Source organism: Lepus europaeus, chromosome 2, assembly GCF_033115175.1.
Source record: "Lepus europaeus isolate LE1 chromosome 2, mLepTim1.pri, whole genome shotgun sequence".
Lineage (NCBI taxonomy): Eukaryota > Metazoa > Chordata > Mammalia > Lagomorpha > Leporidae > Lepus > Lepus europaeus.
The window spans coordinates 120,193,849-120,220,064 of record NC_084828.1 but is presented as its reverse complement, the minus strand read 5'-3'; the positions used below and the strand labels follow the sequence as shown (position 1 = coordinate 120,220,064).

The window sequence follows — 26,216 nt, the reverse complement described above, 5'->3', positions numbered from 1 at the left end:
AGCATCCCAAGTGGGCACTTTATACAATTCTGACACATATGTCCCAGCTACTCCACTTCTGCCCAGCTCCCTACTGGTAGCCTAGGAGAAGCAGCAGAAGATGGCCATGTATTTGGGCCCCTGTCACCCATGTGGGAGACCAGGATGAGGCTCCCAGCTCCTGGCTTCAGTCTGGCCAGACCTAGCTGCTATAGTCATCTGGGAAGTAAACCAGCAGATAGAGGATCTTTCGGTCTGTACAGACTCTCTCTCTCTGGTCCTGACTTTCAAATAAATAAATAAATAAATTGGAAGAAGAAGGAAGAGGGAGAATGAATGAAAGGAGGAAGAGGAGGGAGAATGAAAGGAGGAGGAGGAGGAAGGGGAAAGGGAAGAGGAAGAAGAGGATGAAGAGGGAGAAGAAGAGGAGGAAGAGGGAAGGAGAGAAGGGGGAAGGAGAAGAGGAGGAAAGAAAGGAACAGGAAGGGGAGGAAAAGGAGGAGTCCTCTTGAGCTCTACTCACAGACTGGGAGGAAGGGCCCAAGAACTCACTAGAGAACTACTTTTGAGAAAGATATCACTTCCCTGTTACAAAAACTTCTGATGTCTCTTTATAAAAGTTCAGTCTCTACAATGGCTTAGGTTCTGACCACATCACCTTCCCAGTTCCCACCACTTGAAATCTTAGCTCCTACCATTCTATTTATTTTTGCTCTATTCACACCAAGCTAGCAATTCCTCTAACACAGCCTAGCTATTTCTCTACATTCTCTTGCCTTAACTAATATACTATATAGTAACTCCTAAGAAGATGGACTGAGTGCCAACTGCTTAGTTTCCATTTTTTAGCCACTTTAAGGACTAAATTAATTAATATATGTAAAGTACTTATACAGTTCTTAGCACACAGCAGTACATGTGTCAGCTTATTGTTACTGCTACTGCTATTTCCTTAAGCTGGAATATCTTTTCTTCATTTCTTTAAGGCTCAGCCACTCAACTCTATAATGAGGTCTTCTTCTGATCATCTACCAACTCTCTATCTGGTTACTCTTTCTCTCCTCCCTGCTTCATTTTTCTCCCCCTTCATTGGTTTACACCTCAAAAGTGTGGAACAGCCAGGGCTGGGTCAGGCCCAAGCCAAGAGCCCAGAACTCCTCCAAGTCTCCTACATGGGAGGCAGAGACACAAGGACTTGGGTTATCTTCTGCTGCATCTCCAGGCAAATTAGCAGGAAGCTGGATCAAAAGCCAAGCAACATCCTAATATGTGGTGTGGGTGTTGCAAGCAGCCAGCCTACCTAGTTGCACAACACCTGCTGCTACAATCAGAGTGTTAACATCCACCATCTCATTATTACAGCATTAAGAAGTAAAAAAAACAAAAAACCCTTTTATTTAGTTTAATAAATAACGAAACTGAGGCTTAGAGAAGTTCATTACTTGCCAACAAAGCAATCCTAGTCAGGATTAGAACCCTAAGCGGCAGACATTTGGTGAAGTCAATGTTTGGGAAACCTGCATCTCATTATGAGTGCCCATCTTGACTACATGCTACTCCCTTCTGAGTAAGTGTCCTGCTAATGTGCACCATGGGAGGCAGCAGGTGATGCCTCCCGTACTTGGGTTCCTGCCACCTACATGGGAGATCTTGATGAATTCCAGGTTCTAGTTTTGGCCTGGCCCAGTCCCAGCTTTAAATGGGCATTTGAGGAATAAACTATCAAATGCAAGATCTCTGGCTCTCTGCCTTTCAAATAAAAATGAAAATAAGCAAGAATTAAAAATAAGACAACTTAAGAGAAATCTCCTTCAAAGTCACTTAATCACTAGGCTGTATTATTTCCCACAATTTAAGTCAAATAAAGTTTCCGCCAATGTGAGAGCCTATGGTTCACACTAAAACAAAATCATTAATGACAACCGACTTTGCATAGTATCACAATACAAAATCAATAAATGACTTTAACAACAAAACACACAGAAAATAGTATCTGCAAAATGTACTTAAAAGAATAACTTCAGAAGGACACAGATATTTCTAAAGTATCAGGATTAAAGACTAACAGGTTTTAACTTTTCATTACATCATTAAATAAAACTGCAGTCACATGAATGTTTTGTTCATACTTAAATTTTCTCCACATAGCACTTTTTTTTTTTTTTAAGATTTATTTATTTATTTGAAAGTCAGAGTTACACAGGGAGAGGAGAGGGAGAGAGAGGTCTTTCATCCAGTGGTTCACTCCCCAGTTGGCCACAACAGCTGGAGCTGTGCCAATCCAAAGCCAGGAACCAGAAGTTTCTTCTGGGTCTCCCACATGGGTGCAAGGGCCCAAGGACTTAGGCCACCTTCTACTGCTTTCCCAGGCCATAACTGTGTTGGGTGTGAGGGGTTACACACTTAGTAAGCTCTAATGGGATGTAGGCTCTATCACTTATTTTCCCAACTAATAGCTACTTAATTTCCAATTACAGGCTACTTAATTTCTGCTAATTCTCAAGTTGTCAATGCATAGCTTTTTCTTTAAAACTCTAAAAATCATTAATTTAAGATATGATCACAGGGCCAGTGCTGTGGCATAGCAAGAAAAACTGCCTCCTGGAGTGCTGGCATCCCATATGGGCGCCAGTTCAAGACCAGGCCGCTCTACTTCGGATGCAGCTCTCTGCCATGGCCTGGGAAAGCAACAGAAGATGGCCCATGTCCTTGGGCCCCTGCATCCGTGTGGGAGACCCGGAAGAGGCTCCTGGCTTCGGATCGGCGCAGCTCCGGCCGCTGCGTCCAATTGAGGAGTGAACCAGCGGATGGAAGACCTCTCCCTCCCTCCCTCCCTCTCTCTCTCTGCCTTTCAAATAAATAAATAAATCTTAAAAAAAAAAAAATATATGATCGTATAATACTCTATATAAAATTTGGCTATTTTAAATTTTCTTCGGCAAAAAGCTAGAATTTAAATTAGGACTCAATCTTACTAAAAAATAAAGGTTTAATGAAGAATTCTTTCTCAAGATAATCACACAGAGGATAAAGTAACAGTACTTTGATTTTATTTCATCCAGCCTGGATGTCATTCATACCCTGGGAAAGTTAAAACTTAGGCAACAGCAATAGCACTACAAACAAAATAAAATCAATCAGGCATGAAAAATCTTTTGTGTGCTAATGAGATATATTCAAAACTGGATTGTGCTAACAGATACACAGCTCCAGAAATTTACAAAAGTTGACTGAACAGTACATTTAAAAATGGTAAATTTTCTGACAGGTAAACTGTATCTCAATGAAGCTGTTTTTAAAAGGCTTATATACATAACACATATACAAATGCTGCTTCTCCTCCAACAATGGTTAATATTATCTTATTATTTAGAGCCTGCTGGAATGTAGTCAATCCTCAAGCATTTATTAATCACCTATTTGTCGAGGACTAGAAATACAAAGATGGATCAGTCATGCCCTTAAGTAGGTAGTACTCTTTATGACACAAATATATAATGCCATATAAACAGAACCTTCAAGACTGAATGGAAACTAGTGAAAGGCATTCCAGGTAGAAAACAGCACATACAATAAGAGAGGACTATAAAGAGATTATATGTAGAATCTGTTTAAAAACATCAGAAGCCAGGAATGGAAAGGCAGGCAAGGAGCCAATTAAATCATGTCATGGAAAGCTAAGCTGGGGCTGGCACAGTGGCATGGTGGGTAAAGCCACCACCTGCAGTGCCAGCATTCCACATGGGTGCTAGTTCCAGTCCCAGCTGCTCCACTTCTGATCCAGCTCCCTGCTAATGCTAATGGGAAAGCATCAGAGGATGGCCCAAGTGCTTGGGGCCTGCATCCACGTGGTAGAGAAGGAAAGAAACTCCTGGCTCCTGGGTTCATAACAGCCCAGCTCCAGCCTTTGTGGCCATTTGGGGAGTGGATCAGCAGATGGAAGATTTGTCTCTCTCTCTTTCGCTCTCTCTTTATAATTCTGCCTTACAAAAAAAATAAATAAATGTAAAAAAAAAAAAAAAAGCTAAGCTACACTTTTTGGAGAAAAAGGAATCACTGGTGTTTTTCAACCCCAACTAATACGGCAGCCTAAATACTTGGTAGGTACAACAATTGTTTAACCTAGTATGGGTAAATAAAAAGCTAGAAATAGCAAACCACCAAAGTTTTGCTATCTCTTTGACAGGAAGCAGCATGCCCTTGCCAAATAGAATATGCTGGCAAACTGCAAATAAATTCTAAGTTTTACATCTATGGTAATAAATGTGAAATTTAAATGCCTAATAGTGTTAAATACTTACTCAGGTGAGTTAATAATATCTACTAAAGGTAAAGACGCCTGTTTGAATCCTTCATTTAGTCATGTGTATATAAGATTGCTTCTCAGCCTTTTGGCTAAGATCAAGTGCAGAAATGTGTATGTAAGAAATACAAGGCCAGTGCTATTGCACAATAGGTTAAGCTTCTGCCTGCGGCACTGGTATCCCATATGGGTTACAGTTCAAGTCCCCCGATGCTTCTCTTCTGATCTAGCTCTCTGCTAATGCACCTGGGAAAGCAATGGAAGACAGCCCAAGTGCTTGGGTCACCGTACTCATGTGGGACACCTGGAAGAAGCTCTTGGCTCCTGGCTTCAGATCAGCCCAGCTGCAGCTGTTGTGGCCATCTGGGGAGTGAACCAGAGGATGGAAGACCTCTCTCTGTTTCTCCCTGTCTGCAACTCTGCCTCTCAAATAAATAAATAAATATTACAAAAAAAGTAAGAAATTTTTTCTAATTTTCAGACTGCAGATTTCTTTTCTTAGAGATAGTACTCATTAACAGTATAGCACCAGAGAAAAGTCAATTAGCACTATGAGTGCTGGGTAAAGGTTCTCAAGTCTGACAAGTGAAAAGATAAATGGGGATTAAGTACAAGTGAAAAGGAGCTTTGAGAGTAGGTTAGATTTAACCTAGGCAAGCTATGAGAGTAGTTTTAAAGAAACAATTTATTCAATTATCTTGTACAAAAGGTTACATAGGGTGGAGCAAATAAAAATATACATCAGGAAATGGTTTACTAGTAGATATGATTTTACAACCCTATTAGTGTGTGTGTATGTGTATATACATATGTATATATATTTATACATGTTGAAAATATGGTATTTGGTAGGAAAAGAAAAAAGAAATAACCAAAGGCTTGGTGAGACACATAATCTCTCTCAGGGAAGAGAAACACTGTAAAATAAACTTTAAAAAATTTTTTTTGAAGATTATTTATTTGAAAGTCAGAGTTACACACAGAGAAAAAGAGTCAAGAGAGAGGGAGAGGCAGAGAGAGAGAGAGAGAAAGAAAGAGAGAGAGGGAGGGAGGGAGACAGAGGGAGAGAGGGTTTTCCATCCACTGGTTCACTCCCCAGCTGGCTGTGAGGGCCTGGAGCCAGGAGCCAGGAGCTTCTTCCAGGTCTCCTATGTGGGTGCAGGGGCCCAAAGACTTGGGCCATCTTCCACTGCTTTCCCAGGCCACAGCAGAGAGCTGGATCGGAAGTGGAGCAGCCAGGACTCAAACCAGTGCCCACATGGGATGCCGGTACTGCAGGCAGCAGCTTTACCTGCTATGCCACAGTGCTAGCCCCGTAAAACAAACTTTCAAAAATCACTTGTAAGAAGTTATGGAGGACAGTAATATATAAAGTTATCTATTATATTAAACAAATATATTTAAACTTTGTCTTAGGGAATGTACTCTAGAATGAATGGAATACAAAGGCATTGATCAAATGCTAGCAAGAGCAGTAATTTCTCTTCAAACTTTTTGAGACCTTAATAGAAAAAACAAATTTCAGGAATTGTTTGAATGGTTGAAGAAACTCTAACATATGGAAGAATTACTGAGGAAGAATAAAAGATGAAATGAGATATACTCATATTAAGGAAGTTGACAGAATCCAAGCTTTCACATCACTGCTGAAAGATCTGATTTCTCTACTGATCTGTTATAGTCTCCTAAGAGAACTCATAAGGTTTAGACACCCTGGTCCCAATGCAAAGTTCTTTATGCAATATACTACATTACTTTTCACCCTAGGCTGACTTCCATTATATAGTTATTCAAATAAGTCTCTTTTCTCCATCAATATGGTATTCGCTTTCAAAATAGTCTTTTTCTTTGTGAACTTATGTTTAAAGACTTCAACTTTAGCAATGCAAGAAAATCTTCACTGAAAGGCAAGTTATTGAATGACTTTGCTAAAGCACTACTTAAGGGGCTGGTGCAGTGGGTCGACTTGCTGCTTGCTGTACCAGCGTCCCAAACGAGTGCTGGTTCCAGTCCCAGCTACTCCACTTCTGATCCAGCTCCCTGCTAATGCACCTGGGGAAGCAGTGCGAGACAGTCCAAGTGCCTGGGCCCCTGCCACCCATATGGGAGACCCAGAAGAAGCTCCTGGTTTCATCCTGCAAAAACTGAAACCCCATACCTATTAAACAACCTCTGATTTTTCTCCTTCCACCAGCCCCTGGAAATCGTCATTCTCTTTTGTTTCAATGCACTCGACTAATTCTAGGTAGCTTGTATAAGTAGAATCATAGAGTATTTGTCTTTTTCTGTTTTGCTTATTTCATTTCACTTAAGGTTCATCCACATCTTATCATGAATCAGAATTTTCTTCCTTTGTAAGTGTATTTAACATCCCATTGTATGCATAACACATAACACATTTTGTTTCTCCATTCATCCTTGTAAGGATACCTGAAATGCTTCCACCATTTGGATGTGTAAATAATACTGCTATCAACATGAGTGTACAAACATGTCTTTTTTTTTTTTTCCAAAGATTTATTTATTTGAAAGCCAGAGTTACACAGAGAGGGGGGAGAGAGAGAGAGAGAGAGAGAGAGAGAGAGAGAGAACGTCTTCCATTCGATGGTTCACTCCCTCATTGGCTGCAATGGCCAGAGCTGCGCTGATTCAAAGCTGGGCGCCAGGAGCTTCTTCTGGATCTTCTATATGGGTGCAGGGGCCTAAGGACTTGGACCACCCTGTACTGCTTTCCCAGGCCACAGAAGAGAGCTGGATGGGAAGTGGAGCAACTGGCACCCGGGTGCTGGCGCTTCAGGCCAGGGCATTAATCCACTGTGCCACAGCGCCGGCCCCTCAAACATATCTTTAAAAGTTCTTATTTTCAGGGCCGGCGCTGTGGCATAGTGGGTAAAGGCACCGCCTGCAGTGCAGGCATTCCATGTGGGCGCCAGTTCGAGTCCAGGCTGCTTCACTTCCAATCCAGCTCTCTGCTATGGCCTGGGAAAGCAGTAGAGGGTGGCCCAAGTGCTTGGGCCTCTGTTCCTGTATGGGAGACCTGGAAGAAGTTCCTGGCTCCTGGCTTCGGATCAGCCCAGCTCCAGCTGCTGCGGCCATCTGGAGAGTGAACCAGAGGATGGGAGACCTCTTTCTGCCTCTTCTTCTTTTTCTGTGTAATTCTTTCAGATGGATAAATATTTGGGTATACTGTGAACAGGACTTGCTGGATCATGATTCTATTTTTACATTCTCACCAACAGTGGCTTAATGCTTTCAATTTCTTTCCATCTTCACCAGCACTTGCTAGTTTCCATTTTTGTTGTTTTTACAGTAGTTGTCCTAATGGTTCTGATCTGCATTTTCCTAACAATTACTGATATCAAGCATCTTTTCATGTGTTTGTTTGGCTATCTGTGTTATCTTTCTTGGAGAAACGTCTACTCAAATCTTTTACCCATTTAAAAACTGGATTGTGTTTTTCTGCTGTTGCTGAGTTTACCTTTTGTTAGGAAAAAAACAACGAAATTTTGGATATTGACTCCTTAACAGATAAACCCTTAAAATTCAATAAAACATTTCTGGCGCTGGGTGTTTGCCTTAGCAGTTAAGATAGCAATGCTCCGGCCGGCGCCGTGGCTCAACAGGCTAATCCTCCGCCTTGCGGCGCCGGCACACCGGGTTCTAGTCCCGGTCGGGGCACCGATCCTGTCCTGGTTGCCCCTCTTCCGGGCCAGCTCTCTGCTGTGGCCAGGGAGTGCAGTGGAGGATGGCCCAAGTGTTTGGGCTCTGCACCCCATGGGAGACCAGGATAAGCACCTGGCTCCTGCCATCGGAACAGCGCGGTGCGCCGGCAGCAGCGCGCTACCGCGGCGGCCATTAGAGGGTGAACCAACAGCAAAGGAAGACCTTTCTCTCTGTCTCTCTCTCTCTCTCACTGTCCACTCTGCCTGTCAAAAATAAAAAAAATAAATAAATAATAATAATAAAAAAAAAAGATAGCAATGCTCCATATCACAGTACTTGAGTTCCGAGACAGGCCTTGGTTCCCAACTCCAGTTTACTACTAATACAGAACCTGCAAAGGCAGCAGATGACAGCTCAAGTAGTTGGGTCCTTGCCACCATGTAGGAGACCTGGACTGACTTCTCAGCTCCAGGCTTTGGCCAGGACAGTCCCAACCACTGCGGGTATTTGGGGAAAGGGCAGTGGGGGATTTGAACAAGAGGATGGAAGCTGTCTCAAAAATATATTCTGGATACTAACCCCTTACTACATTTATCATTTGCAAATATTTCCAAAGGGTGCCTTTTTCTTTTATTATTTTGCCACACAGACGCTTTCTGAGTTTAATGTAGCCTCACATGTCTACTTTTACTTTTATAGACTCTCTTCTGATGTCAAATCCAAGAACTCACTGCTAAGAATAATGCTATGAAACTATATAGTTTCAGGTCTTTTAAGTCTTTTATCCATTTTTGAGTACACTGTAAGACAAGGGTCCAATTTCACTCTTTGCATATGGACATCAAATTTTCCCTGAATTATTTGCTGAAGAGACTTTCTTTACTCAATGTGTAGTTTGTTATTTTTGTTGGGCTGTGGTGTAGTAGACTGGGCTGTGGTGCTGGCATCCCATATAGGCGCAGATACGAGTACTGGCTGCTGCACTTCCAATCAAGCTCCCTGCTGATATGCCTGGGAAAGTAGCATTAGATGTCTCAAGTGCTGGGATCCTGCAAGCATATGGGAGACCTGGAAAAAGCTCCTGCCTGGCTCCAGGCTTTGGTCTGGCCCAGATCTGGCCTTTGAGGCCATCTGAGGAGTGAACCAGTGGATGGAAGGCTTCTCTTTGCCTCTGCCTCTTCCTCTCAGTAACTCCACCTTTCAAAAAATAAATACATCTTTTTTTGTTTTTTAAAGATTTACTTACTTGAAAGTCAGAGTTACAGAGAGAGAGGAGAGGTAGAGAGAGAGAGAGGTCTTCCATCCGCTGATTCACTCCCCAACTGGCCGCAACGGCTGGAACTGCGCTGATTTGAAGCTAGGAGCCAGGAGCTTCTTCTGGTTCTCCCTTTGGGGATGCTCCCCAAAGCCAGGAGTCAGGATATTCCTCCAAGTGTCCCACATGGGTGGCAGGGCCCAAGCACTTGGTCCTCCACTGCTTTTCCCAGGCACATTAGCAGGAAGCTGGTATGTAAGAGCAGCCAGAACTGGAACTGGCACCCATATTGGGATGCCTGCATCACAAGGCAGTGGCCCAACTTGTTATACCATGATGCTGGCTCCAGCTTCATACTTTTTGACTACAAAAGGTAGTACAGAATTATAGTAATCAAATAGTTTGATACTGGCATAAAGATTGGCATGTAGAAACGGAATGAAACAGAAACTCAGAAATAAAACCTTGTATGTTCAAATGATTTTTTAAAGATATATTTATTTGGGGCCAGTGCTGTGGCACATCAGGTAAAGCTGCCACCTGCAGTGTTGGAATCCCATATCGGTGCTGGTTCGAGACTCATATCTACTTCTGATCCAGCTCTCTGCTATGGTCTGGGAAAGCAGTAGAAGATGTCCCAAGTCCTTGGGCCCCTGCACCCACGTGGGAGACCCAGAAGCAGCTCCTGGCTCCTGGCTTCGGATTGGCGCAGTTCTGGCCATGTGGTCAACTGGGGAGTGAATCATAGGATGGAAGACGTCTCTCTCTCTCTCTAATTATTTCAAATAAATAAGTAAATCTTTAAAAAAAAAAAAAAAGAATCCAGTTTAAGAATATCTGAAACAGTGTTCACAAAATAAAAGAAACATGCCAAAAAATTAGTAGTAGTGAGAATGCAGATGATTATTTTTCCAAAAAAAGTATAATTACCTCTCACTACTCCTAATGAGAGAAAAAACAAACTTCAAAACTGATTTAATCATTATTTCTAATCAGAGTACATTTCTGAGTTCTTTCATTTTAAAAATATACACTTATCTCAGGCCGGCGCCACAGCTCAATAGGCTAATCCTCTGCCTGCGGCACCGGCGCCCCGGGTTCTAGTCCCGGGCGGGGCGCCAGATTCTGTCCAGAGTTGCCCCTCTTCCAGGCCAGCTCTCTGCTGTGGCCCGGGAGTGCAGTAGAGGATGGCCCAGGTTCTTGGGCCCTGCACCCGCATGGGAGACCAGGAGAAGCACCTGGCTCCTGGCTTCGGATCAGTGCAGTGCACCAGCCGCGGCGGCCATTGGAGGGTGAACCAGCAGCAAAAGGAAGACCTTTCTCTCTCTCTCTCTCTCTCACTGTCCACTCTGCCTGTCAAAAAAAAAAAAAAAAATATATATATATATATATACACACTTATCTCAAATATTTATTTTAGTAGCAACTGTATGCCAGGCCCTGTGATGAGAATTAGAATTGTGTACAGAACAGACAAGTACATAATCTAGAGGGAGTATATAATCTAGAGGGAGTTTACACTCTGATGGGAGAAAATAAACACTGAGTAATTTATACAAATTATCATCCATATTTTTAAGGAAAATGACAACAGGGAGGCTTAATTTCAATTAGCTTGGTTTTCAGGAATGGCCTGTTAAAAAATGACACTGGGGGCCAGCATTATGGCAGAGCAGGTTAAGCTGTTGCTTGCAGAGTCTGCATCCCCTATGGGTGCTGTTTGTGTCCTGGCTGATCCATTTCCGATCCAACCTCCTATTAATGCTCCTGGGAAAGCAACGGAGGACAGCCTAAGTGCTTGGACCCCTGCATCCACAGGGACACCCAGAAGCAGCTCCTGGCTCCTGCCTTTGGTCTGGCCAAACCCCAGCTGTTACAGTCTTTTAGGGAGTCAACAGACAATGGACGATCTCCTGTCACTTTCTCTAATTCTGCCTTTTAAATAAATATATCTTTAAAAAATGACATTGAGGGGCCAGTTCCGTGGCACAGTAGGTTAACCCTTTGCCTGCAGTACCAGCATCCAATATGGGCACAGGTTCTAGTCCCGGCTGCTCCTCTTCCGGTCCAGCTTTCTGCTATGGCCTGGAGAAGCAATGGGAGATGGCCTGGGTGCTTGGGCCCCTGCACCTGCCTGGGAGACCAGAAGAAGCACCTGGCTCCTGGCTTCGGATCGGCGCAGCTCCGGCCATTGTGGCCATTTGGGGAGAGTGAACCAACGGAAGGAAGACCTTTCTCTGTCTCTCCCTCTCATTGTCTGTAACTCTACCTCTCAAATAAAATCTTTTAAAAAAAATGACATTGAAGCTCAGATTCAAAGAATGAGAAATAATCATGCAGGTAAAGGAAAAGCGATGCAGATGATGAGTGGTTAGGGAAGGCACTGACAGAGTAGCATGTGTAATGGAATCAGAATATAAATGAAAGTATAGAACAGTGAAATGAGAGAGATAAGAGTAGACAAGTATCAAATATGTCAAGGTCATAAAGGTCTTATAAGGAGTTTACAAGTTAAATGCATAGGAAACCACTAAAACAAGAGGGCAGTGACTTGATTTGATCTACTTTATTTTTAAAAGAACCACATTGATTATTTTATGAATCAGAGAGGGGCAATAGCAGCTAACTACTTTGGAGATGAAACAATGAGGTAACCATCACTTGCCCTAGATTATAACAATAAGAAAGTTAATAGAAAACAAAAAAATGCGAGTGATATGAAATAAATAATGTCACTCACAACACTGTTTAAAAGAAACTGCTCTTTCCATGGATGCTCCTCAAGAAGTAGACAAAGGCTATTCCTTACCATGTGACATCCTCTCTTCCCCCACACTACAGATAACTAGGGATGGGAAATAAGGAAGGAACCTACTCAGGAAAAGCCAATCCATAAGCAGGCCAGCAGTTTAAAAAAACAAATCTGTTTCAGTTTGGGCAGTGCTTATTAGCTCAGATTCTTAGTAATTTAATACAGAATCACATTCAAAATTAAAGAGTCACTAGCTAGCAAAAATCAAACTTAGTAGCTGACTTAATGGCTGGTGGAGCAATAGGTGAAGATTCATGAATTCCTACAACTGAAACAATCCTACCTCAAGTATGTTGGGTAATGTGAGGACCAGTCCCTCAACTTTCCTAAGAATAAGGGTAGGTTCTTTGTTGTCTGAAAAGCCAAATTCAAAACAAGTACCTATTAAGATGGGATTTTAATTTTTACAGAAGTAGAAATTGTGGCTGAAAAAATTATTAAACTTTCCTAATGGCAAATAGCTAATAAGATACAATCCTAGCTCTTTCCATTCTAAAAATCAAGGTTTTCCACAAATCTCAAGAAATAATTATCAGATACAAAACATTTTGGATTTCCTTTCTCTTCAATTGTATACAGGGTCAGCTTAAGGCCAGGTACCTGAGAGATCCTGACAAGCTGGAAAGTCAGTATCATGAGAATAGGAACTTTGCCTGTGTTATTCATATTCTCTATCCTCACAGCTTACAACAGAGCCTCCAGAATCAGATGATGAATAACTATCTGTTGAATAAATGAATTCACATGAGGAAACGGTAGAAGGGAAAGTCAGCAAAAAAGACCTCTTGAAAGTTCAACTGTAACTCAGATAGCAGAAAGTTGTGTCATGTCCCACCCATAACAAATCATTTCTTGTACATAAGTTTTCTTTGCTGTTGTTTTCAACCTAACAACTTATTGAGATGCAAAAAGTTTACAGAAAATAGAACTAAAAGTATATTTTAGTGCAAAAATTTTAGAAATCCAGTTTTGTTTTTTGTTTCTTTTTTTAAAGATTTTGTATCTGAAAGGTAGAGTTACAAAGAAAGAAGAGAAAAAGATGTTCTATCCACTGGGTCACTCCCCAAATGGCTGCAAAGTCTGAGGCTGAGCCAGGCCGAAGCCAGGAGTTTCACTTGGATCTCCCATATAGGAACAGGGGCCCAAAAACTTGGGCCATTCTCCATTGCTTCCCCAGGAGCTCCAACCGGTACACCCATATGGGATGCTGGCATCACAGACAATGCCTTAATGCATTATGCCACAATGCTGGCCCTGAAATCCAATTTTTCTTACTACACATTTTCCATGAACTCAGCATCCCATATGGGTGCCATTTCGAGTCTTGGCTGCTCCACTTCCTATCTAGCTCTCTGTTATGCTCTGAGAAAGCAACAGAAGATGGTCCAAGCTCTTGGGTCCTGCACCCACATGGGAGTCTGAAGAAACTCCTGGCTCCTGCCTTCGGATCAGCCCAGCTCCGGCCACTGCAGCCATTTGAGGAGTGAACCAGTGGATGGAAGACCTCCCTCTGTCTTTGCCTCTGCCTTTCTGTAACTCTGCCTTTTAAATAAATAAGTCTTTTTTAAAAAGTATATAATTTGCAGTGTTTAGTAAATTCATAAAGTTGTGCATTGATCACTACTAAGTCCAGATGACTTTCATCTTCACAAAGAGCAGTTTCATGCCCTGCTAATGCATCTGAGAAAGCAGTAGTAGATGGGTTAAATGCTTGGGCTTCTGCCACCAACATGGGAGCTCTGGCTCCTGGCCTGGCCATTTTGACCACTTGGGGAGTAAATCAACATTTAGAGATCTCTATATCTAACACTGTGCCATTCAAACACAATTTTTTTTTTTAAGTATTGTATTGAGTATATCAGAGTAGACAGTAGGAAACAGTTTTTTCTTTTGTGGTATCCTTTTATTTATAAATGCAATTACAGAATTCGTGATCTTCTATAACTGGCTTCTTTCAGGCAACGTAATGTTTTTAGTTTAATCTATATAGTTGCATATATCAGTACTTCTTTTTTTTTTTTTAATAGCAAAATAGTCCACTGGATGTATATACCATATTTTGTTTATCCATGTTACTTCATAGATATTTGAGTTGCTTGTTTTGGCTATTATGGATAATGCTGCTACAAACATTTTCATATTTTTTTTTGTACAGATACATGTTTTCAATCCTCCTGGGTTGATATCTAGGAGTAAACTAGTGGGTCACATGTTAACTGTTATACTGTTTGAATGTCAAACAGCATTCCAAAGTGGCTGCAGTATCCTTACCAACATTTGTCACTGTCTTTTTGTTTATTGCCATCCTAGTGGATGTGAAATGGTATCCTGTGGCTTTGATCTATATTACCCTAATGACTAATGACATTTATCATATTTTAAATTTATTGGTCTTAAATGTGAACAAATATTTTAAGTCAAAATTATTTATCAACCATGAACCCAATTCTACAGATACGCTTATAATACAACGTGCATCTTATTCAAAGGAGAAATAATGACCCAACCATCTATATTTACACTGGATATTGGTACTCTGTAATAGGCCTTTTCTTCCCTTTTTTATTCTAACATCCCTTACTCTCGTGGCAAACCTGCAGTTTAAAGGGAATGTGTCAATATCCCTCCTCAACTACAACACACACAAAACTAGACACGTGCCACATAACCTTTTACTGGCCAATCACAGAAACATATTTCCCTACCCACAGATGTTAGTTCAGGTATAAATATGCAATCAAAGTCTGGCCAATCAAACCTATCCCTAGATTTTTTTTTAAATTTATTTGACAGATAGAGTTAGACAGTAAGAGAGAGAGAGGGAGAGAGAGACCGACAGAGAGAAAGGTCTTCCTTCCGTTGGTTCACCCCCCAAATGGCCGCGAAAGCGGGAGCTACGCTGATCTGAAGTCAGGAGCCACGCTGATCTGAAGTCAGGAGCCAGGGGCTTCCTCCTGGTATCCCATGAGGGTGCAGGGGCCCAAGGACTTGGGCCATCCTCCACTGCCTTCCCAGGCCACAGCAGAGAGCTGGACTGGAAGAGGAGCAACCAGGACTAGAAGCTGGCCCCCATATGGGATGCTGGCGCCACAGGTGGAGGATTAACCAAGTGACCCATGGCGCCGGCCCCTATCCCTAGACTTTTGACTAGCACTCTTATCATAAATAATGGCAACTGTACTCTAGACTTACCTGGTTAAGATACCTAGATTTTCCTATTATGTTTAAACTAATTTGAGCTAGGTTTCTATTCCCTACAACGTAACTACATATAAATTAGCTCTTTCTGCCTAAAACTATCAGAACGTTCAATATCAATCTTACTGAAAAAGTATCCTTGTAGTCATTACTGTAAAGAGAGCCAGAAAATAAAGTTGGATTTCTACCAAAGACCAAGAATAATATAACAATTATTTGAAAAATCTTGAAGACTATTATTTTGCTTGTTTTTCTGGGCCAGTAACAGTTGAGAGTGGCTGAAGAGAATCAGGGTGAAGGAGGCTGTATGGGAAGCAGACAGGATTTGGCCATTTAATACAGTTCAAGTACAGACACTATTTAATGTACGGCTTTTGGCACACAGCTATTAAACCAAATGAATTTATGTAATGCCTTCTTCAAAGAACCACAAAGATATAACATAAAAATTAAAATATATATTAAGAGTAGATACTGAGGGGCTGGCATGGTGGCGCAGCAGATTAAAACCTGACCTGCAGCACCAGCATTCCGTATGGGTGCTGGTTCGAGTCCCAGCTGCTCCACTTCTGATCCAGCTCCCTGCTAATGTGCTTGGGGAAGCAGCAGAGGATGGTCAAAGTCTTGGGCCCCTCACTTGTGTGGAAGACCTGGAAGAAGTTCCTGGCTCTGGCTTCAGATCGGCTTAGCTCCAGCTGTTGTGGCCATCTAGGGAGTGAATCAAGAGAATCTCTCTCCCTCTCTGTAATGCTTTCAAATAAATAAAATAAAATCTTAAAAAAAAAAAAGTAGATACTGGGCAACTTAAAGTTTTATTAAAGATCAGGACATTGAGATAGATAGAATGTAATTTTTACTTTCTAATATTAGAAAATATGCTCACCACCAAATAAGGAAATACCATATCATCATAGTATTTTGACTATTGTTAATAAAAATTTAATGAAATTTCAGGTTTGCCAAAATACAACTAAAATGTAACTTACATTAGTTTCAATGTAAATTAAATTAAGGATAAAAGGGGCAGGCCACCAAATTTTGTGGTTACAGTGCATAAACAGTAAAACGTTTAGCATTTTTAATAATCAAGTTAATCTTGGGGCTGGCACTGTGGTGCAGTGGGTTAACGCCCTAGCTTGAAGCGCCGGCATCTCATATGGGCGCCGATTCTAGTCCTGGCTGCTCCACTTCCTGTCCAGCTCTCTGCTAAGGTCTGGGAAAGCAGTAGAAGATGGTCCAAGTCCTTGGGCCCCTGCACCCATGTGGGAGACCAGGAAGAAACTCCTGGCTCCCGATCGGCACAGCTCCGGCCGTCGTGGCCAACTGGGGAGTGAACCATCGGATGGAAGACCTCTCTCTCTCTCTCTCTGCCTCTCTTCTCAATGTATAACTCTGACTTTCAAATAAATAAATAAATCTTTCAAAAAAAAGTTAATCTTGTATTACCAGTAAATGTGACCTTCCATCATTTTTATTATGGGTACCAAACAGTACAAATTAGAGCTGCTTTCTGATTGCAAAACCTACATAAAACATTTACTAACCAATTCACAACACAGGATTAGAGAAATGAAAGTCAGAAACTAGTAATTTTGTGACAATATGGTCAAAGCAAGTAGGAGAAAGTAGGCTTGCATTTGTGTGTTAAAGAAGGAAAAAGGAAGCCCCATCCAGCTCATGGTGATTTGGATTACAGCACATAGTGGCACAAGAAATCACAAGCAAAAGGTTATCCCGACATGGAACATAGGGATTTATTTGGATATAATGCATGATGAAGTCAGTTGGTAGAAATAGTACGAGCCTCCATTTATTTATTCTGCATGTACTACATGCTAGGCATTAAGCATGTTAATAGCTTATACAGATCAAGTTAATTTCCATTACTATTAAGTAGAAAAAGGTTCAAAACCCAGATCTAACTGACTTCATAATCCATGTTCTTTTAACCCTTATTCTCTTAAGATTTTTAATAGCCTGTATTAGCTCAAAGTGACAGTCATCTGTAGCAATAATAAGATAGCAGTTCTCAAAGTGTGTTCCACAGATGCCTGTGCGGGCCTTGAGACCTTTTCAATAGTCCACAGGCATAGTATTAACCTAAATGCCTGTCAAGTGAAGACTGGATAAAGAAAATTATGGGGGCCGGCGCAGCGGCTCAATAGGCTAATCCTCTGCCTTGCAGCGCCGGCACACCGGGTTCTAGTCCCGGTCGGGGAGCCCAATTCTGTCCCGGTTGCCCCTCTTCCAGGCCAGCTCTCTGCTGTGGCCAGGGAGTGCAGTGGAGGATGGGCCCTGCACCCCATGGGAGACCAGGAGAAGCACCTGGTTCCTGCCTTCGGATCAGCGCGGTGCGCCGGATGCAGAGCGCCGGCCACGGTGGCCATTGGAGGGTGAACCAATGGCAAAGGAAGACCTTTCTCTCTGTCTCTCTCTCACTGTCCACTCTGCCTGTCAGAAAAAAAAAAAAAAAAAAAAGAAAATTATGGGATAAGTACTCTACAGAATACTACACAGCAGTTAAAAAAAAAAAAGAAATCCAGTCATTTGCAACAAAATGAATGAATCTAGAAAACATCATACTTAGTGAAATAAGCCAGTCCCAAAGGAACAAATACCATATGTTCTCCCTGACCTATGGTAACTAATAGAGCACCTAAAAGGAAATCTGTATTAGTAAAATTGACACTTTGAGAAACAATGACTTGAAAAGCCCTTGTCTTGACCGTCAAGAAAGTTTTTTGTTTTTTTTTTCTTGATGTGACTTGAAAAGCCCTTGTCTTGACCGTCAAGAAAGTTTTTTTTTTTTTTCTTGATGGAGAATGGGACTAGGAATGGGAGGGAGAGGGGAAGGTTGGGGGGTACGAGGGTGGGAGGGCTGGTCCATCGGGAAGAGCTGCTGAATTCCTAAAGTTAAATAAATGGTTTCTTTGGGGAAAAAAAAAAGAGACCACAAGATTGGAGCTATTTTCCCAATACTACTACAGATATTTTTCTTATTGTGTCAACAACTGCACTGATATAATATGGTTTGTAAAACTGCTGGCACTTTAGAATGAATTAATAAGGTACAAGAATCAAGCTGAGAGAGTAGTCATAGTATTTGTTATTTAAAAAAAAAAAGCCAGCTCACTTAAAAATATCTTTAGTGGGAGCCAGTGTTGTGTGGCATGGCAGGTTAAGCCTCTTGCTTGCAATAACAGATATCAGCAATCCATATCGGAATGCCACTTCTAGCCTTGGCTGCGCCATTTCCAATCCAGCTTCCTGCTAATACACCTGAGAAGGCAGTGGAATACGTGTGGCCCAAGTACATGGGCCCCTGCTGATCACCAGGAAAGTGTTCCCAGCTCCAGGCTTCAGCCTGGCCCAGACCTGGCTGTTGTGGTCATTTGAGGAATGAACCAACAGATGGAAAATCACTCTCTCTCTACCTTTCAAATAAATAAACCTTTTAAAAAAATACAAGAAAGAAACAAGAAATTAAAAAACCAATTTAATGCAATAAAAATGGTTACTTTTATTAAATATGGCCTTTTCTAATTGTGTGATGAATTGCGAATTACACATAAAACCCTTCTGTAGCATTCCAACTATAGTCCTATAGTACGATGAATGTCTCAAGGAAAAAGTACTTGTGAAACTGAGTTGTGAACTGACTCAGCCACCATTTTCACAAACATCATTTTTACTTGAAAGAATGACTGACAAATTATGGCTATACAGACTCAGTGTCTAGCAGATATTTTCACAAGAATGAGCTTAGTGAGCCCATGGCTTCAGAGAAAACAATTTACACTATCCACTGCTAATGATAAAATTTGAGCTCTTAAGTATAAATTAGAATATTGGAAAACTTGTATGTACCACTGTAAGCTTGACAGATTCTCAATAGTTAAGATTTTTCTGAACTGTAGTGACAATAATTTGGAATTATCTTCCACCATATAATAAAATGTGTCAGCATCTGGAAATCTCATAATACAGTGACAAAATGTTTTCAAATGATCCAATACATGGCGTTACAAAATTAGACATACGAAAAAGACATTATTTGAAGTATAAGACAGACTAATGGATTTTAATCTAGGGTAAGAAAAGTTCACCCATGTGGCTTCATATTCTCATTGCAACTAATCTTTTAAAAAGATTTATGGAGTTATGGTGTAGTATCAGAGAATAATCTACATAATTATCCTAAAAAAGCAACTAAAATATACCTCTATTTTTCATTGCCTATCTGGTGAAGGTGAATATTCTTCATATTCTTCAATCAAAACAGCATATCATCAAAGAACTAAATTCAGAAACAGGTAAGAGAATTTAGCTGTATTCTTAAATCAAACATTTAAAAAAACCTGAAAAAAATGTTAAACATAGTGATTCTCACTAAAAATTTTTGGTTTTGGAAAATAAATTCAGTTTCATTAAAATTTTTGTTTAAATAAAATGTATTATATGTTAATAAACTTTAAAATTTCTTAATTTCTATTTCTAAAATGGTAAATACCAATAAAAACCCAGAAACAAAAATTCTGTTGAGGGTCCTTAATCTTCAACACTGTAAATAGGTACTATGTACCCTAAACCTTTGAAAACATCTGAACTATGATCATTATAAAGATGTTCTCACAGTATCTACAGAAAAAAGGGAGTTTCTCCAACTCTTTTACCTAATCTAAATGGAAAGCACAGAAAATGGATTGTGTTCTCTAGTGCTTAAAGTCCAGAAATGATACACAGTATCAAAAAATTTCTCTAGGAGAAAAAAGAAAACATTTACTGAATACCTATTATAGCCCACAGACTCTGCTAAGAGTTTCCACGTAAAACTTGTTAATCAAATTTAAGACCTGGATTAAGGCTGAGTGAAGGTAAAAGGAAGCAGAAAAAAATGACTTTGACACACTTGAGTTATACTCATTCCCTTGAATATTATGCTATTAAGTGAAAAGCATACAAATTTCTTCTTCAAAATGAACTCACTAATTCCTATTTATAACATTGAGAGAAATGAGAATTAAGTAAAAAGCACGTACATAGGTGCTCACAAAGTTCCAAAACTAAACCAGAGAGTTCCAAAATCAGCAATCAAGGTTAAATTTGATCACATGCTCTCATTTCATCCTTACAGGCCTCAAGTAGATGAACACTATTCTAGAAAATATTTTAAAATATTTAAGGACCCATGGCCACTATTAGGTATTAGGGACCAATGTTTAGAAACTACTTACATATTTTTTTCTAAAGTGGTTCTATTCTTTTACATCTAAATCACTCTTAAAATTCTTTCCAATCTTATGTATTCATTTGACACATTAGTGACTATAAAAACAATTTCTTCTAAGAAAATTATCAAGAAGCAGTTCTAAAATTGGTTGCCCTGTAAACTAGAAAAGCTGGCAGGAAGCATTAAAACAATCATTTAATTTCTAACTTTATTTCTATCAGGCATTTCATAACGTCACACACTTGGACTATTATATGAAAAATTAGACAGTGGTTATTTTAAGTACAGTAAATATGTTCCAAGATGTGTGATGAGAGAGGTCAGTGTCTAAAAGCTAACTAGACTTAATAGCTTAACAATGCTTTTCACTCTGTATGTTTTAACAAATCACCAAGGCTATTTCCAAACAATAAAACAGCTGATCAATTTATTAAATTCTTGCCGACCAAACAACTTTTTTTTACGTTCAAGCTGATTTCACATTTTATGCTGAATGGACAATCATAAAATTATAATTATGTAAAATTTTAAAATTCTTTTATATACAGGTAAATTGTTTTAAAGTTGTGACTGACTTATTAAGACCTAATTATTTTCTAACATATCACAATTCTATCTGAACCTGGATACGCTTAGAACTTCTTTAAAAACTATGTGGGTTTATTATAAAATCTATAGAACTCCTCTGTACTTCAGAAGTACAAATTAGATATACTTATCTTGCTTTATCCTGACAAATTTTTCTATTTGAAGTTTGGGCACTACTCATTTCCTATGTTGCACTGTTTACCTTCTCTATGGTTACCATCCTCAAACTAACAATGGTGATCCACTACCACATTGTAAGGAAGAAGTCAAGTCTTGGTGGATATCATCCGACAGTTCTTGAAAATAATTTTAAATATATGCTCACATATGCCTTTTTTGATACTTTTCTTTCAAGAAAGCATGACTGCATTTTGGAGGAGCCAGAATGTTAGACTGAAAAGTAGGCACAAGTATCAGATTTGAAAGTTATGAATTAGTTTCAACTCTAACACTTAGAAGTTACAATTTCACAAAGGTCACTAATTTCCTGTGGCCATACATTCCTTCAATGAGCAATTACATGTCTCTGTATTTAAAACTTTCCCTGGTACAGGCATTTGGTACAGCCATTAAGTTGCTGCTTGGGATGCCTGCATCCCATACTGGAAAACCTGGTTCCAGTCCCCGCTCTTCTGCTTCCATTCCTGCTTCCTGCTAATGTGCCTGGGAAAGCAGCAGTTGATGGCCCAAATGGTTGGGTACTTTCCAGCCATGTGGAGAAGATCAGATGGAGTTCTGAGATCGTGGCTTTGGTCTGGCCCAGTCCTAGCTGTTGTGGGTAGGTGAGGAGTAAACCAGTGGATAGAAGATCTCTTTCAACAAAATGAAAAATAAAATAATGAAAACTTTCCCCATTAACTGTGCAGTGTAACTTAAAGTTCAATGCAGCATAAGTTATACACACACAAAAATAGAGCTAACTGTAACTAAAGGAGAGAATGAACTACACTGAATTTTACTAAATCCTCTCCCTCCTCCCAAAAGGAAACAATGAAGGTAATAACATGCTCAGAGAATTGCCAGGCATCTTTTTTAACATTAACCTATTAATCTGCACAACACTGATGAAACAGATGTCAACTACTTCTAGTTTTACAGACAAAGAACTGTTAAGACTACATGCTTTCCCCAAGGTCACAAGAAAGTTAGAGACTAGGTTAAACCAAACTGTAGAACTTTGTACTATTCATCATTTCCAATCAAACTAAAAATGGCTACAACTATCTCACTCCATATGCCATCCAATGAAGTAGCCAATAGCCACATGTGGTTATCAGCACTTGAAATTCAGCTACTACTAACACAGAAATGCCATTTACTTGTAAAATACAAACTACATTTCAATATCTCAATTTTTTTTTCCATATTGCAATGGTATTTTTGACGTACCAGATTAAAGATTCACTGATTTATTTGAAAGTCAGAGTTAGAGAAGAAGAGGCAGAGAGACAGATCTTCCATTTGCTGATTCAATGCCCACAGGTGGCTGCAACCCCCAGGGCTGGGGCCAGGCAGAACCCAGGAACCAGGAGCTCCTTGCAGGGTATCCTATGGTAGCAGGGGCCTAAGCCCTTGGGCCATTTTCCACTGCTTTTTCCAGGCCAATAGCAGGGAGCTGGATAGGAAGTGGAGCAGCTGGAATTTGAACCAGGGCTCATATGGGATGTGAGCACTGGCTTTACCTATTATGCCACAACACCAGTCTCTGATACACTGAAGTAAATAAAATTCAATGGACAGCATTGGCCCATACTTCTTTTAGAAGATTTCCCAATGAAACAGATGTCATCATAAGGCCTAAACCAAATAGCTATATTTTCTTGGAGTTTGTTGTATTCTACATACATTACATATGCAGCGTAATATCCACATTTGGAGGAAAATGGGCCTATGTGTTCTGAGAGATTCAGACATACAGATAATTAACACATAAAACAGCCCATCATTAATGTTCTTTAAGGATGAAAAAGACATTTCTAGATCTCATTATGAGTTACTCTGAGTAAGTCACACTGAGGAAAAAGTATGGCCTCTATTATATATTTCATTTTGTTAAGTGTGAAATGAAAGTATTTCTATTTCTAATGACATACAGGGGTATCAAAGTCAGCTGAGGATGCCAGCAAGACACATCAAACTTCTCAAAACAGAAACAAAAAGTCCTGTCTGATGTGTAGATACTTAGTGGCAAGTAGCAAGGGGAAATAGCAATCTTTAAAATGAGGATAACTTTAGAAAATAATCTGGCAATGCCCAATTTTTTTTAAGTTTTCCATATGACCTAGTAAATTCCACCCGTAGGTATATGACCAAGAGATAAGAAATGACACCCATACAAATGTACATGAATGTTCACAGAATTACATATTCATATATAGCTAAAAAGTGGAAACAACACAAATGTCCATCAACTTATGAATGGATAAACAAAATGCGGTACATCCATATGCTGGAATATCATTCAGCCATAAGAAGGACAAGAAACACTGATACATTATTGTCACAATATATATGAACCTTGAAAATATATTACCTGAAAGAAGCCAGTCACAAAAGCTCACAAATTGTGTAACTCCATTTAAATGAAATGCCCAGAACAGGCAAATCTAAAGAGACAAAGTGGTTGCCTGGGGCTGGGGTAGTTGAAAAACGAAGAGTGACTGCTAATGAGCACTAGTTTCTTTTTTGAGTTAAGTGAAAATATTCTAAGAGTGATCCCGGTAATGGTTGCACAACTATGTGAATATGCTCAAAAGCCACTTTTAATGGGTAGATTATATGGTATGTGATTTATAACTCAACACAGGCAGAAATGTAGAGAAGAAAGGGCTATTTTTTTCTGGACTTTGTTACTGGTATTCATCAGTTTTTAAATTTTGTAATTTGCAATTTTCTTCATTCTGAATAGATATTAGTTAAAAAAAACTTACTTTATTGGCACAAATTAAATTTACTGAAAATAATACTGTACATTTAGAAGGTTGATTTTTACGGCATGTGAATTATCTCAATAAAGATGTTAAATTTTTCATTAGAAAAAGGGATCATAAGGATTATAGCTCATGTTAACCAAAAAGCAATCATAGAATTAATGGCCACAACTCCAATACATAGTCTCTCAAACTATGCAACCCACTAAAACAGCACAAACTACCTCAGAGATCTGAATGGCTTTGTGAAAAGCCCCCAAAATAAGTTAATAGTCAAGCAAATGCTCCAGTTCAGAAAAAGGCCAGGGGAATTTGAACATCTCACTATAAATATGTAGAGAGGGATAACATAAAAAAATACTTGACCACTTTTTCCCTTAAAAGCTGAACTCTTGATTCAGATGTAGAAGATTTAAAAACAACAAAAACCTATTTACTTGAACTCTTAAAAGCTGAAGGGAAGACAGTCTTGTATCAGAAATCTGTGTGTATACACACACCTTACACAGACTGAGAACCTCGGGAGCAGCTGTATCTAAGACAATGAAGCTTTTTTCCCCCTTTTAAATAATAAAATGTGATGGTGCCATTCCATAGCCCACCCCATCCCCCACCACCACCACCAGCAGGTGGAGGGAAAGGATACTGTAGACTAGAGGATGACAGCTTTGTATAACCCTTTGGACTTTCTATGTAAGAATGCAGCTGGTGGTCTCCTCTCAGGAGGGGATAAAGAGATTTGTGGACAAGCTGAAATAAGGGGTATCCTCTGCCTGGAAGAGGGCACATCGTGAGCCACATCTTGAAACAGCTATATCCAGAGTAAAAACACAGGCCGCTGGAAGGCACTGTTAGCATCACCAGGATGGCCTCTCACGCCGGGGGTGTTTTTTTTCAACGGAGAAGTTGACTCCTGTAGTTTGGACATCGGGGGGGAGGCAGGGGTAAAGCGGGAGTCGGGAAGACCAGAGAAAACGCCTTTAAGTGGAGACGCCTCGGGCCCCGCCGAGGAAGTTCCGAGCCCCGCTCGGTCGCCGCACGCTCGCCCCCGCCCCCCGCCGCCCTCCTTTCCCGCGGCGCCAGACGTCGGTGCCGGTGCCGGGGCGAGAGCGGGCATCGCCGCCGCGGCCGGGCAGCGCCGGCCGCACACACACGCGCCGCGCGGCCCAGCCCTCGCGCCCGCGCCGGCCCGGCTCTGCGGGGCAGGCCTAGGCCGCGCCGGCCGGGGCCCGGCACCTCGCGCCCCGGCGGAGGTGGAGCAGGCCCGACACAAACTTCCCGGCGCGTTCGCAGAGGCGTCACGGGCGGGCCGGCCCCCAGCGCCATTCCCCGGCGGCCCCGCGGCGGCGGCGACTCCCGCCCCTGCTCCCCACTCTGAGTGCCGGCGGCCACCGACCGCAGGCCCACGGCGCCCACCCCTCCGGCGCCTCCGAGTTTACCTCCAAGTCGCGGCCTTTGTTCTTGAAATTCTTGAGCCGCTGGTTGTCCAGTTTCTCGTTGTCCGCCATGGCCGGGCCGGTGACTCCTTCCCCCGCCCGGGCCCCGCGGGATCCGCCCCAACCACCGCGCCGCACCGACACTCCCAGGAACCGGGCCGCCGCCTGCGCCGCTCTGCCCGCCCGGCCGCCGCTTCCTTCCTCCTCTCACCTGCCTCGGCCGCGGCCTTCTCCTCCTCTCCCCGCCCGCCCCCCCGCCCTAACCCCAGCGCGACGGCAGCTCCGGCGAAGACAACTGCGGGGCCGGGCGGCGGCAACGGCGGCGGAATGTGCTGCCGGCTGAGAGGGGGAGGCAGCCTCGATCTGAGGGCCCCGGCGCCGCAGCCACGCCCATCGCCGCCAACCCTGCTCGCCGATTGGCCGACCGGGCTCCGGCGCGCTCGACCAATCGGAAGGGCGGATGGGGAGCGGGGGCGGAAAGAGCAAACGGAAAGGGGAAGCGAGGAACGCAGGGAGGAAAGGGCCGGGGGCTGGGAGGGTTCGGAGGGGAGGGGTGAGGAGGGGCGCGGCGGGGGCAGGGCAGGGAGGGACCACGTGCAGCTGGAGAGCGGGGGGAGGAAGCGCAAGAGAAGCAGGTTTGCGGGGAGGCGGGGAAGAGGAACCCGGGACCGCCGCCGAGACGAATTGGTTTGCTCCGGTTGTCAGGGCAGCTCCGGACCGCTGGCGTCCAGGGAGGAAGCCGAGTTAAAGTGGCGTTCTGTCCACGTCCCGCGCACCCTGTCTTCCAGGGCATTCCTTGCGCGCTCCGCTCGCCTTAGCAGG

General features: G+C 41.8%; 1 protein-coding gene across 2 annotated transcripts in view; it reads right to left on the bottom strand.

Annotated features, from left to right (window-relative positions):
• The window catches only part of KPNA4 (karyopherin subunit alpha 4), a 63,258-nt gene extending 37,652 nt beyond the window's left edge, over nt 1-25,606 (bottom strand). Inside the window, exon 1 of one of the 2 annotated variants that reach the window (XM_062212343.1) lies at nt 25,398-25,606. In XM_062212343.1, coding sequence (XP_062068327.1) covers nt 25,398-25,466 — 69 coding nt within the window. In that variant the 5' untranslated portion in view covers nt 25,467-25,606. Of the gene's footprint in view, nt 1-15,725; nt 15,877-25,397 lie in introns of those variants that run through there. The other variant, XM_062212353.1, reaches the window with a different exon arrangement.
• Nucleotides 25,607-26,216: the final 610 nt, after the last annotated feature.